General features: G+C 38.5%; 1 protein-coding gene across 1 annotated transcript in view; it reads left to right on the forward strand.

The window, feature by feature from the left end:
- The window catches only part of FSTL4 (follistatin like 4), a 491,346-nt gene that overhangs the window by 406,863 nt on the left and 68,999 nt on the right, over positions 1–15,484 (forward strand). Inside the window, exon 6 of the mRNA XM_058171598.1 lies at positions 7,542–7,708. Coding sequence (XP_058027581.1) covers positions 7,542–7,708 — 167 coding nt within the window. The remainder of the gene's footprint in view (positions 1–7,541; positions 7,709–15,484) is intronic.

The following is a 15,484-nucleotide window of genomic DNA, read 5'->3' on the forward strand; positions in this document are numbered from 1 at the left end:
TCTTCTACGTCTCTTTTGAAGTGCAGCAACCAGAACTGCACATTATATTCCAGATGCCATCACACCACTGATTTATATAAAGGCATTATGTTATTGGCATCTCTAGTTTCAATATTATTTCTTATGATCCCTATTATTGACTTTTTCCAGCGGGTGCACGCTGTATCAAATCAGCATCTTCATTGAACTGTTTACCATGACTCCAAGATCTCCTTTCTCATCTAGTTCTGCTAGCTCTGATCCCAACTATCCCTCTGGTAGTTTATGTGACTGGTTAGGACTTTTGGCACCAGTCCGCATCATTTTCCAATTGTTCATCTTGAATGACACTCTTACAGTTTGACACTACTGCCCTAATGCAATGTGTAGAGATCCCTTTGGGTTTCTTTACAGTCCTTTCTTGTTTTTAGCACTAATTTTTGCACGATTTAATGTTAATCAGCAAACTTGGCTATTCCACTAGTCACACTTGATTCTAGATCATTTAAAAATGATGGTTTTTTAAAAAAACCAGTCTGGAGTACCTCCGTTAATTACATTCCTCCATTTGAAAAATATCCATGCACTCCTAGACTTTGTTTTCTATTCTTTAGCTGGTCATTTATTCACAATTCGGCTTGTCCTTATATTCCATAACTGAGAGTTACTGATAAATCTTTGATAAGAGATTTGAACAAAATTTTTTTAATTTAATAGATGATATCTACTGGCTTGCCTTGTCCACATGTTTATCAACACTTTCAAAAACTAGTAGATTAGCTAAACAAGAGTTTGCCTTCATGGAGCCATGTTGTGTATCCTTGAGCAAGGCGAATGTCTCCAAATGTATGGTAAATTTATTTAAGGTAAAATTATCCAAGCATGAGGTTAATGAAGATGCCTGTTTCACAGTACATGTATATTTTTTTGAGAAAAGGCTAATCAAGGTTGCTTTAAAATTGAAGATGGTATCCTTTCAATTAATTTAGTAAAATTACTGAAACAATTTTCTATTATTAAATCTGTATTTAGAAAGCTTTCAAATACAACTGATAACTGAAGGGAGATACTGATGACAGCTCACTGAAAACAAAATGAAAAACTAATATATTTAGCTTTTTTTAAGCAAAGTTGTGGGAGTAAATACTTTAAAGTTTGATTGTGTGTTTTAAAAAAAGCATCCCTCCTTTTTGGTAAAATGTCCTATCCGACAGTTATTTTAAGTATGTTCTATATGCCTATAATACCTGCTGAAATTTGATACCATTTTAATGGAACTGAATATTCAACCCATCTAGCACATTGATGCTTGAAGGAAAGAAAAGAGGAAATATATCCCTGGAGAGTCTGATCAGACCCCTGCCATTCTGAAGAGCAAATGTCAATTACCTGGTCTATCTTTTCTTTGTATCAACCAGAACATTGATAAAGTGTTTTGCTACTCAAGCAAGCCCAGACTGTGTTAGGTTCACTGATCAGTATTTCAAGGTGGATTCTTAATTTTTCTGCTCATCAATAAAGGGGAAAGGAATTGAAACAATAAAGAGTAGATGACTGGATTAGGCATTGTTTCAGACTGTGTCTTTTAAAGGTTAATCAGCCCTGACACTTATAAAGAGAATTAGATATCTGCTCACAGTTACTTTCCAAGATAGCCTGAAACTTGTGGTTTGTGTGTCACAGAAAAGATGGGCATGTGTGATTAATGGTTCTCCGGCCAACTTCAAATCTAAGCTGCTTGTTTGCTTGAACAATGACAACAGTTTTGCTTTCTTGTGTTTTTGTGGGTGCATGCTTTTGGATCAATTTGGACTCTTGGTGATTGCCTTGGAAAGTCCCTGCAGTTTTCGGGGAAAGATTTCAAAATGGTTTGCTATTGCCTGCTTCCTAGGGCTGAGATAGAATGGCTGGCCCAAGATCATCCAGATGGAATTTTACTTAAGGTGGACCTATAACACAATCTCCTGGCTTCTAGCCACTACAAACCAGCTCTTAAAGCATTGTTATTGTTGTCAAAAATACTTATTTTTTCAAATAGTTCCTCTTAATCATGATAAAGCTTCTATAAATTCCAGCCAAGATCTTATTTCAGCAATTTTAATTGCCAATGTCTGTCTTCTTTTGTATTATATGATAGCTACTTTTCACTTAACAATAGCTACCCAGCATCTCTCTGTTGATTACAGGTAGTCCTTGACCTACAAACACAGTTGAGCCCAAAAATGTCTATTGATAAGCAAGAAAGTTGTTAAGTGAGCCTTGATCCCTTTTATGACTTTTTGCCACAGTTGTTAAGTGAATCATTTGGTTATCAAGCAAATCTGGCTGCCTTCATTGACTTCTTTGTCAAAAGCCAGCTGGGAAAGTTACAAATGATGATCACATGATCCTAGGACAATGCAACTGTTATAAATAGTTGCCAAGCATCCAAATTTTGATCACGTGACTGTGGGGATGCTGCAACAGTATTAAAAGTGCCTGGTCAACAGGGCAGGGGGGCTGGACTAGATGACTTACAAGGTTCCTTCCAACTCTGTTCATCTGTAAATCTATAAACAGTGATGGACTGTCTCACTAGCATCACCATAAGCTTAATATGAATAACACTGAGACTGTTGTATATCAGACTGATTGTCTTTCCCATCTTCTACTGAGTTGCCCTCCTGTTTGTTTCCAGGGCTCTCAGATTGTCCCAGGTTCCTCTGACTTTGAGGTTTTAAACTATGACTATTGTCTCTGTACACGTTTCTTCATTATATAGCAAGGGTTACTATTATTTATTTAATATTTAGAGGACTGCAGTGAAGAAGATGGCAGCATTATTGCTGCATGCCTTAGGTCTAATTTTTATAATAGTATTCTGTCAGATGTTCTTAATAATTCCTGGTGGCACAATGGTTAGAACGCAGACTGACTCTGCCCACTGCAAGGAGTTCAATCCTGACCGGTTCAAGGTTGACTCAACATTCCATCCTTTCAAGCTCAGTAAAATGAGGACCCAGATTGTTGGGGGCAATATGCTGACTCTGTAAACCAATTCAAAAGTGCTGTAAAGCACTATGAAGTTTAAGTGCTTTTGTTATTGCTATTAATTCTTTTCTCCATCCTTTGATTTTTAGTCTGGAATAATGTCATTTGGTCTGTTCTCTGTTCCTAGCATGTTCTTTACATGTGTGTGTAGGGCTCTGCACTGACTCACCATTTAAATCAGAGCCCAGAATAAACTATTGGTCTGTTTATAGCCCTCCCATCACAGACTTGCCAATATCTGTTCTTCTGAATGTCTCTCTACATTTTTTTTTCATTCTTTATGTTCCTTTCAGCAATACAGTCGTCTTTCATTTCCCTTTCAGAGTCATGGTCTTCATGTTCTGAGTCTCTAGGGACTTACCATCATGACTCAGGAATCAATTCCATTTTCTGTGGACAGTGATCAGTTTAATGTGGTTCGAGCTACCACAGTTATGCTGTACACCTCTAGGTGACGACAAGATACAGTAGCTTCATGTGTTAAGAATTTTCTGTATCTCTTGACTTCCCTCTGTTGGACAAGTGAAAATTTGCAGCTCAATTGGCTGCTGTGATATGCATGATTTTTAGATATCTCTTTCTCTATTTACTATATTGTTTGTTTGCCAACCACAGATTAGATCAGTATTGCATCAGAGGGTATGTGATAATAAACTGTCATCTTAAATATCATCTTAATGTGAAAGTTCCACTTGGAGCATTTAATGGTTGCATAGTCCAGAGTCAAGAACAGATATCTAGGGAATGATAGAGCTATAAATATTTCAGATTTGACAATGTTGCTTTATTACTTCATCACTTATCATTATATTTAGTTAAAATGCTTAATAATAATTCTCTTCCACTGACAGTAATTCCACCATCAATAACTTACCTGTTCATGCAGCAAAGCAAAGTGTAGTTGGCATATTTTACACCAGTTACCTATGCCGGTATCCGGCGGCAACGGACATCTGGAGGTGCCTCTCCTGCCTCCAGTGTCCGAATCCGGCCGCCTCCGAGGCCCTTAGGGGCCAGGTGTTCCGAAAAGGACACCTGCCGCACGGACGGCTCGCCAGGGGTCTCCCAGCCGACATACAGGACTGGGGGGACCGATGCTGGCGCGTCCTAGGCTCGGAGGGGTTCGGAGGCCTCAGGCCGCGGCCATTATTTTGGTCGTCGCCTGGGCCGCTGTGCCCGGTGACACCGGGGCTTTGGATTTATAATTGCAGCAGCCTGGTGGCGAACAGGGAACGGAGAAGAATTGAGGAAGGGAGAAGGGAAGGAGATATCGGCAAATGTGAGTGGAGTGCTCCGGAGTGCGGGGGGGTTTCTCTCCCCTGCGACTGGAAGGAGCACGAATCACTTTGGAGAGAGGAGAACTTAAAATAACAAGATTACCGGTTTTGTGGAGCTCTGGAGAGAAGAGGTGATGGAGAAATTTAGGAGGGAGGGTTTGAGGCCCCCCCTCTGGGGAACAATGGTGGCGTCCAGCTTCCGCCTTCACTATGAGAATCTTGATGACATCACTTCCCTTCGGCTTCCTGGTTGACTAACTGTACTCTGGACTCGTTGCTCCTGTGAGTGCCCCCTGGTGGATCCGGAGGAAATTACAAGGATACTGTGCTTGCCTGAGGATTTTAAAAAAATTTTTTAAATGGCAAAAGGTCAGAGACCAACTGCTGGAGAAATGGAGAGAATTTTGGAAAAGTTATCTAATATGGACAAGAAACTGGATGAAATAAGAGCAGAAATTGTGACTATCCAAAAGGATTTAAAGGACACTCAACAAGTCTCAGCAGAAAACAAGCAGAAAGTGGAAGGTCTGAGGAGAGATGCGGCAGTGCAGAAAAGAGAGGAGACGACAGGCAATGCTGTGCTTGGACTACAGATGGATAAAATGTCTTATTTCCTTAGGTTTCAAAATCTGGAAGAAGTGGACCAAGAAGACTTGAGAGATGTTGTGACTAAACTGTTGGGAGAATTTCTTGGGAGAGGTGTTGACTTTATGAATTGGGATGTGGATCGAGCTTATAGAGTTAATTCAAAATATGCACGCATGCAGTTCCTAGAGAGGTTCATGTCAAATTTGTGAGAAGAGGCGAGATGAAATTCTTAGAAAACATAGGAGTGGGGCACTGACTTATAGGGGCAGGAGATAGCCATTCTGAGGCAGATTCCCAGACAGGTACGTGAAATGAGAAAGAAATATTACTTTTGTCAAGCAAATTGTACCAGAAGGAGTAGGCTTCAGATGGCTGATGCCAGAGGGATTGATGATTTTCCGGGAGGGCATTACGAAAAAAATTAGTACAATTGCGGAGGCTGCGGCCTACGTGGAGGAACACAAAGCCCTCCTGGAATTAGATGACCCAGGAGTTGAAGAAGGGGAGGTTATAGACCATGGGAGGAGGCGGCTGCCGCTGTTGCGGCCCTGGAGTTGGGTCAGGCTGAACCCAGAGTTCTGAGATCCAAAACTAGGAAGTGACAATGATATTTGGTATTGTGTTGGTTTTCCTTATTCTCCTTTGTATGATATTCTGATTATTCTTGACCCTTCTTTATTGCGTATGTAAGATTGATAAACTTAGCTACTTCGTATCACCTGCTTGCCATATGGCTGTTGTATGTGTTTAAAATTTTGAGTAAAATTCTTATCTTGTATAAGAAAAATGAAAATTTACCATACCTGATATGTATTTGTATAAACCTTTTTTGACCAATAAAAACTTTTTGGATAAAAAAAAAAGGAATCAATTCCATTTTCTGTGGACAGTGATCAGTTTAATGTGGTTCGAGCTACCACAGTTATGCTGTACACCTCTAGGTGACGACAAGATACAGTAGCTTCATGTGTTAAGAATTTTCTGTATCTCTTGACTTCCCTCTGTTGGACAAGTGAAAATTTGCAGCTCAATTGGCTGCTGTGATATGCATGATTTTTAGATATCTCTTTCTCTATTTACTATATTGTTTGTTTGCCAACCACAGATTAGATCAGTATTGCATCAGAGGGTATGTGATAATAAACTGTCATCTTAAATATCATCTTAATGTGAAAGTTCCACTTGGAGCATTTAATGGTTGCATAGTCCAGAGTCAAGAACAGATATCTAGGGAATGATAGAGCTATAAATATTTCAGATTTGACAATGTTGCTTTATTACTTCATCACTTATCATTATATTTAGTTAAAATGCTTAATAATAATTCTCTTCCACTGACAGTAATTCCACCATCAATAACTTACCTGTTCATGCAGCAAAGCAAAGTGTAGTTGGCATATTTTACACCAGTTACCTATGCAAACAATGCTATTATTGTGGAGTTTTGAGCGGATAAAATATTCAGATATCACAATTTCAGCTATATTATTTTTCTCTTTGGCAGCATTAATCAGAATGCAGTGCCAAGTTAAAAAACAACACAAAACCTAAAAACAGTTCCTACAAAGAAGTTTAGAATGGAATAGAATACCATGTAATTAGAATAGAATGGAATTAGAAAAGAATCATGATGAAAAATATCATTTTCTGATGTAAGATAACTGTTTACTAAGTAGGCATAGCATTGTCTATTTTAATAAAACTGTCATATACGAATAAACTAGAGAAGCTAACCCTCAACATTTTAATCCAAATACTATGAGAGATACACAACCAGCAGAAAAGCCATCCTGCTTTTTTCATGGTATTTTGATTAAAAATTTGAAGTACAGTTTATCTATGTTCATCTGCGAGTATAAATGGGAAATACGGTACATTAAAAATATTATCATATTCTTGCAAATAAGTCTTTCTGTGAATAAATTGAACCTCATTTGGGATTTGGGACCTATAATCTGGGACCTATAATCCTCAGTGTACAATTGAGTGTACAATATACAATATTTTTCTGGTTATTAGATTATTTATTTGTCTGTTTATATTCAGATCATATATGTTATATATGACTTTTCCTTCAAGGATTTAGTCCAGTTGAGGAAAAGCATCTTTGGATGGTTTTATGATTGTGTTAGCCATTTGGGTATGTTTTAAATATTAGGTGGGGTTCTTTGCTTTATTGTAAGTTTTTGCTATATGCTGCCTAGAATCATACCAAATGTTTTAGTTGGGTAGTTCTGCCAATCAGACGGATAAAATATGAAAGATGATAGATAGGTAGATAGGTAGGTAAGTAGATAGATAGATAGATAGATAGATAGATAGATAGATAGATAGATAGATAGATAGATAGATAGATGATAGATAGATAGATAGAGGGGTTCACATTCCTACATGAGTAACAATTAGTCCAAACAGGTGTGCCTCTCAGAAATGAGAAAGAAAATATAAACTAATCTCTTTAATATGAATTTGATTTCTGCAGGCTAGTAAAACTGGTATTATCTTATGTCTAACAATCTTGAGGAATATTTGATGGGCAGGGAGTATTTGGGTTTATATTTGGGGCAGCCAACGCTTTAGCTGTTCCTGAAAATTCCTTAATCATTTTTATTTAGTAAAATAAATTTAGTAAAAAGAATAAATTGCCTTTTGTGATTATTTTCACAGAGGTGGTTCAACTCATACTCCTGGAAGAGCAGAAAGTCAGCATTACCACAGTAACTGTTGGACTAAGCACAGTATTGACTTGTGCTATACACGGACCTCTGAGGCCTCCAATCATCTGGAAACGCAATGGGATTGTGTTGAACTTCTTGGATTTGGAAGATATCAATGTAAGTCTTCAGTCTTAATCATGACTATACATTGGAGAAATGAAAGTATGAATTTACATTCCACCAGGATTCACACATTATTTGAATATAAATTGTATATTCTCCCTCAGGGAAAATACCTTCCCAATAAATATTAGTAAATATTTAATTTTTGTGGGGAACTTTGATCTTTCAATCACTCCTCAGTTTTAAATGTGGCAGTTTTTATATTTACTGTATCAGTCTAAGTGCTATTGCTATCATGCTTATGCATATAGAATGAAAGAAGATTTCCTCAGAATTTTTTGATACTTTATATACTCTAAAACAAACTCTAAGGACAGAATAAACCAGAAACTGGAAAGGGAGTTCCAGCCTTGGAAAGACAAGTAGTGCAAAAAAATCTCTATTCTCTGATTTCCCCAACACTGAAAATGTTGTATCAGAAAGAGGATAGGGGGAAAGGATGTGGTTGGAGCTCAGCAAGGGCATGCTGGAAAAAGAAAACCTGGGGGGGGGGGATCAGAACAGCCTTTGTTTTTAAGATAAATAACTATAAAAGCCTGTATGGGAATAGAAAGCTGGTATGTTTCATTAGGATAGATAAGATTATCTTGTGAAATGATCCCAATTGGTGTTCTGTTTGGACAATAAGTTTTTCATAAAGTAAGAAGAAGAAAAGCACAGGTGATTCAGTTAAATGCAGCATATCTTCCATAAAACAGATGTTTTACTTTGCCTAAAATAGATGTTTTTTTGGATAAGGAAACTATATGTTCAAAGAGTGTGTGTATGGTATGTGTATGGGACACGTGTGTGTGTGTGTGTGTGTGTGTGTGTGTGTGTGTGTGTGTGTGTGTGTGTTTTAGATCCCAAATACTACTTTGAATAAGCATTCAAGTTTTTGGATAAGTTAGTTGTTCTTTATTCTCATCAGTTTGCTCCATTGATGGGTGTTATATACCTTCCAAGAGAAGTCCTTTTGCGAACAAGTGTCCCTCTCTCCTACCAGCCACCCTGTGACAGTACACTTCATTTTATCCTTGTTTAGAATGTGCAAATGGGCCCTGCTACAAGACTGTGCTTTAAGCAAGTGTGAGAGAGACAGATTTTAGTACGGTGACAATCAGATTTAAAACTTTGCCCAGTTTTTGATCTAGAGTCAGCTCTTTCCTCCAGCTATTTATTAGATCAAATTGTTCTACTATTTATTTCTTGATTATATCAGGGGTAGGATACATCTATTTTACAGATTTGTAAAGAGAGGACTTGTTTGGCTGCTGTACACCATAAAGTTCCTCCTACTGACCTCTGTTAACTCTTCCAAATTTTCTTCCTAAATTGGACTAAAAGTCACATTGGACAATCCAGCAGTTGGAAATGGTGCTTCATTTTTCTTCTGCAAAAGCCCAATTCTGCATTGCTCAATGATATATTTAAAGGCATAAGGGGAAGCTATGCTTCTTAATGCAGTTGAAGTCACTTAATTACATTGTTTCTGTTCCCACTCTTTTAGGATGCCCCAAGCAGCAATTCAATTGCATTTTTCTACTTTTCAAAATAAGGCTAGCAATTTAGTTAATTGGAAGTATAACAGGAGATTAATTGTACCTTTTAACTTTAAGATAATCTTCCCTGCTTCTGGCATGACTTAATCACATACCTACATTTTCGGACATCTGTTAAACAATCATACATTGTGTTTCAATTGAAATAATGCCCTATCAATATTTAAGAGGAAGCCATCAAATAATATCAAAACTTTTTTAAAAAGTTTGTGGCGGAAAATCTACTATTACTATGCCCCACATCTATGTCTGTCCTGAATAGAGATAGGCAGGTATGTGATATGCACCAAAATAAATATTGATGACAGTAATACTTAACAATAAAACACCAATTCTAAGTGTGAACAAGAATTAAAATTAGGAGAGTAATTTTTTTTTGGTGGCCTGCTGCTTTTGTGCACTGTTTTGACTGGCAATTAAAATTAATCATTTTTCTTGACTATTTAATGAGAGACTTATAAACTGCATAGTAATTTCTCTTATCTACCAAGACCTGAATATTTTCATCACATAACTCTTCCGAAAGTACCATCTGAATGACTCATATAATTAATTCATTTTATCCTTGTCCCTAATATTCAAGGTTGCCTAAATTAACAAAATAATATTTAATACTAATGAATACCATAGCTACTTGCGATGCATTTTAAAAGAAACAACTTTTAGTCATATATTTGTTTTATTACACTTACAACTCACATTTTCTCCAACCTTACAGTGTTTAATGCAATGGTTATTCATTACTGTTCATTCTTGTTAATATAATAGTCTGCCTAAGAACCAAAAATAAGGATGATTTTAAAAATAAATAATGGAAAAGTCTTGTAACTTAATGTGTTTCTCATTTTCTTGAAAGGAAAATTTAAAATATCTTTTAAACACATATAGTTTATTACAGAAATATCTTAACGCCTAGAGAAGGATGGATCAAATTATTTCAGGTCCATCTCAATTTCATATATGTTTATTCATAAATTCATTCTGCATCTTCAACATTTCCTAATCTATAATGAAGGAGCCCTAGTAAAAAATAATGGATCTCTCGATAATTGAAATCATAAGCTACGTGTTGTTAAATAAACTACTGTGGGATAGGATCACTGGAGAGAGGAAATAGAAGCAGTTTCATGAGGTAAATGAATCTCATGAAGGGCATTCAGCTCCTTGGAATAGACTTTTCCAGATTATTTCTAATGTTTCAACTTCAGCTTTTGTTTGCCAGGTTTACCACTTGGTTGGCCTTGCCTGCTCCTGGGGCCTATGTTGCTATTCTCCCTCCCTTCCTTCCCATTTACATTTTCCTCATTTTGGGTAGCACTGTTACCTTCAGTCTAAATGGCAAATTAACCTTTATGTTCTGCTTTCAAGATATCATACCAGAGAGTGTGTCACATGTAGAGGGTGACCAACAGTCTGATACTAACTAGAAGATTTGTGATGTAGTAGGGAGATACATTATCTATTTGATGTACAAGCTGCTTCAATCATCAACATGACTTTGGGCAACATATAATGCAATAAATATTTGCCTGGTGGTTAAAATCTCTCCCATTAGACACCTCCCATTAACTTTTCTGATCAAATTGTTTCTGATTGCTTATTTGTACCCTATGCTTATCATTAAGTGTTGTATCATTAAGTGTTAAATTGTACCCTATGACCATCATTTGTGTTGTAAATGCTGTACCTTGATGAAGGTATCTTTTCTTTTTATGTACACTGGGAGCATATGCACCAAGACAAATTCCTTGTGTGTCCAATCACACTTGCCCAATAAAATTCTATTCTATTCTATTCTATTCTATTCTATTCTATTCTATTCTATTCTATTCTATTCTATTCTATTCTATTAAGACCAATTCCAGCATCTTGAACTCTTTCTTCATAAAAAGGGTTTGTTAACCCTTTTAGAAGAGGCAGGGAATGAGACTGTTCTGTCCGCCCCCCACAACCACAATCAATTAGAAACGCAAACTGAATAGATGTGCCAGCAATTTATTCTTGCTGCAGATAACAATTCTGGCAACGAACCTGCAAGTGCTTGCCAAGTCCTCTTATCTATCAGAGCAACTGCAGTCCGAGCTGGAACAATCCCAAAGTTCAGAAGGAAACGAAACAGAATCCAGGAGCCAGTACAGCCAACGTTTTCAACAGTCAATTGTTTGTTCGTCACAAGAGCTATAGGGCAGCCCCTCCTGCTTTTATATCCTGTGGGGTGTGGCTCCATGATTCAGCACTCTCTAGGCCTGCCCCACCCTTTCTTTTGATGTTGCCATCTCTCCTGTCTGTGATACCGGGGTCCAGCCACGACTGATTGTTTGGGCTGTGGGTGGCTCAGGCTGTAAGACAGCCTGTTATTAAACACAGCTGCTTGCAATTACTGCAGGCTCGAGTCCCACCAGGCCCAAGGTTGACTCAGCCTTCCATCCTTTATAAGGTAGGTAAAATGAGGACCCAGATTGTTGGGGGGGGCAATAAGTTGACTTTGTATATAAATATACAAATAGGATGAGACTATTGCCTTACACAATGTAAGCCGCCCTGAGTCTTTGGAGAAGGGCGGGATATAAATAGTAAATAAATAAAAAAACCAGCTGGGTTGTGAGGCGTGGCCTGAGAAGGAGGAGATGCAGGAGACAGAGGCCTCGTCATCTCCTCCACCTGGCCTGCCTCTGGGACTTGGAGCGGAGCCAGGGAAGGAGGCTCCGCAGAGGGAAGCCCTGTCGGCTCTTCCCCCTTGCTCTCTGAGTCACTTTCTGCCAGGAGGCCAGGTTCGGGGGGAGGGCAGGTTCGGGGGGGGGTGAAGACACAACAGAGACATTCTTTCAAATGAAAGTCTATGAAGATTCTCAATCATTCAGGTCATGGCTGTCCCAAAGGTGCTTTTTCAAGAGGCAACTGGACTTTCTGATTTTTATTGGAAGACATTTCATTTTTCATCCAAGAAGTTCAGAGCTGAAGAAGCTTCTTGGATGAGAAGTGAAACATCTTCAAAGAAAAACCAGAAAGTCCACTTGCCTTTTGTTGTTTGTAACTCTGATGTGGCCCTCAATGAATTCAAGTTTGACACCCCTGCTCTACAACATAGATTGTGTTTGCTTTCCTTTGGCTTCATGTCTTTTCTGCTCCCTGCAGTTTTCCTGACTAAACTACTCCCTCACCATACACTGGGCTTCTAGTCTGGGAAGATTCTCCAATTAAAATAGGGCTGTTTTAAACCTCTTTGTTAAGAAACATCTCTGAATCTTTCTGAATCTTAGGAAGGAAGGAGAAATGCCTGCTCATTTGAGACTGTGAATTTATCTTTTCATATTCACATTTCAATTTTCTCTAAAGGAAAGGTATATTAAAAAAAAATCCCATTTAAAATGTATTGAAATTATAATGTAAAATAGTGAAGTTATAAATATTCAGGAAATGTGATGAATCTATGACATCAGATAAACAGTACAACTAATAATGATGACATAATGAGGACTGTGTGGGAAATATACTACTGTCCGAAAAATGCATTTAGTTTTAAGTGGTTTTCAGCTTTAAAAGGTTTTTTTTTTTAAAAAAAAAAAGGAAGAAAAAGAAATGCCAACTAAAAACATTAAAAATAACAATCCACCAAAGGGGAGAGAATCAAGCAAACAAAAGAGTGACAAAAGGCTTGCCTAGTAAAAATATTAAGCTTTAAAAGCATAAGTCAAGAGAAGCAACTACCAGACTATCTCAACAAAGAAACTTTGCACAGCAATGCCAAATACAGCATCAGAGGAGGAGATGAAAAGGCATTTCTAAGACACAAATATATATTTCAGAAATAACTTCTTTTTACAGTCAACAGTGATTTTTCCTGTTTACCCTCAAAGTGTAATAAGATTATTGTTATGACTACGGAATATAAGGTGAGATCAGATGAGAATGCAACCTACGCAGAAATTAAATAGAACAAAATCCTGTGTTACAATTTATAATATAAAAAATTATTTCTGAATTTTTTTTTAATTTTTAATTTTTAATTTGAATTTATATCCCGCCCTTCTCCGAAGACTCAGGGCGGCTTTCACAATGTTAAGCAATAGTCTTCATCCATTTGTATATTATATACAAAGTCAACTTTATTGCCCCCAACAATCTGGGTCCTCATTTTACCTACCTTATAAAGGATGGAAGGCTGAGTCAACCTTGGGCCTGGTGGGACTTTACTTGCAGTAATTGCAAGCAGATATGTTAATAACAGACAGACTTAGTCTGCTGAGCCATCAGAGGCCCAATTTAAAGAAAAGTATTGCAGAAATAGCATCAGTGATGGTGAAACTTTTCAGCACTGAGTGCCAAAAAAGGACCTCACACACCCTCGCAGGTTGGGCTGCAACCCGGAAAAGGAGCTGCCCAGGGTGCATGTGCACGCCCAAAAATGAACTTCCAGTTTCAGCTACTGAACTTCCAGTTTCAGCTACTGAACTTCTGGTTTCAGCCAGCTACTCTTCAGGGTTTCTGGTGTGCATGCGCATGTGACGAGCAGCTGGCCGGTACGCATGCTCACACAGGAAAACAGAATACCAGCTCTTCTAGTTTCCAGCACTGCCGCATGCAAAAAGGCCAGCTGATCATTATGCACGCATGAGCACCAGAAACCTGGAAGAGGAACGGGCAATGCTTCACATGCCAAGTGACATGGCTCCATGTGCCACTTTGGCCACGTTGGCTATAGGTTCACCATCACAGACCTAGATGGATAAGAAAGAATTGTATTCACAATTCAGAAATAAATTCAATCATTAGACAATAAAGGACATAGTGGATGATGACCTCCACTTGGCCACTGTAGAAGGACAAAGGTTTGGTTCCATGGGGTTTTACAGAATCTCCCTGAAAGGTAAAGGTTTCCCTCGCACATACATGCTAGTCATTCGATCGGCTAAAGACCTGGCTTGAAAGAGAGCTATGTAAAAGCCTTCCTTATGGAGCACTGGTAGTCTAAACCAGATACTGAGAAAGACTTTTTGGTTTCTTAAAATAGATGAAAGACTTCGATTACTGTATCACAAAGGCATCCCATTGAGGGAAATGATATCTAATGTTTTCTCTGCTTCAAGAACTAAGCTCCCCTGTGGAAGAAAAGAGTACAGTATATGTTGGGAAGTTACTAAAGTGGTGGATAGATATGTCCCACATGCAAGTGTCTTATAAAAGAGAGGTATAGCTATTTGAAAGAGATGCATTGTGCTATTTGTTGGGCATCAATTGAGCACCTACAAGGACAATTGCTAGGATAAATCATATTATTTCACAATAATCAACCAATCCGTCCAATACTCTCTAAGGCAGTCTTGATTTGAGAGGTACTGTAAGTGCATGTCATTAGTATCTGTTAGAATTGAGATTTTACTGTATATCCATTAAGTAAATAGAAGAGAAGGCTTTGCCACTCCATAGCCAATAAAATATAACAAATGTAAAAACTGGGGTGGGGGGAGAATGAGTAATAGCCACATTGAGGCCTGAAGCAGGAGGTATTTTGGGGTGGCAGCAATGTATTTATTGACTTTTTTTTAAATGCTGATGGATTACACATGGCTGCTTGGCAGGCTACATGTTGTGTAGAACGGGCCTGTTTTTGGGTTTTCCCATATCCTTCTACAAGCCTTGGTTAACTAAATAATAGGTAGATCTGGGAATGCATCTTAGAATTCTCAAAGGTTAGTTGTATTCACAGTTCTATTATCTTGAGCACTGAGCTCAGTCTGCTGATTTTTACTGCTGAATATCTAGTGCAGGGGTATCAAACACAATTTCATTGAGGGCTGAATCACGGTTGTGTTTGACCTTGGGGGGCCGGGATGGGTGTGGCCAGGGTGGGCATGGCCAGCTCAATGTCACTCATGTTGGGGGCACCTGTGGCAGCCCAAGCACTCTGCCAACATAAATGGGTTCCTGAACTCTGTTTCTGGCTGTGATGGCCTCCTGCAACCCTCTGCCAGTGAAAACAGAACTCAGGAGAACCATGTGCAGCCTTCACGAGCTCAGTTTCCAGCTGCGATGGCCTCCTGCAACCTTCCTGCAGCCCTCCCGAGGTACTGGCAGAGGTACAATGGGCCGGTCCTTTGCTGTTTTCAGGGTGGCCCCATGGGACAGATCTAAGTACCCTGCGGCCCGGATCTGACCCCCAGGCCTTGAGTTTGACACCCCTGATCTAGTGCATCAGATGACGCAGTAATTGCCCCACCCAAAATAGCAT

This window comes from Ahaetulla prasina, chromosome 2, assembly GCF_028640845.1.
Source record: "Ahaetulla prasina isolate Xishuangbanna chromosome 2, ASM2864084v1, whole genome shotgun sequence".
NCBI classification, from domain to species: Eukaryota; Metazoa; Chordata; class Lepidosauria; order Squamata; family Colubridae; genus Ahaetulla; species Ahaetulla prasina.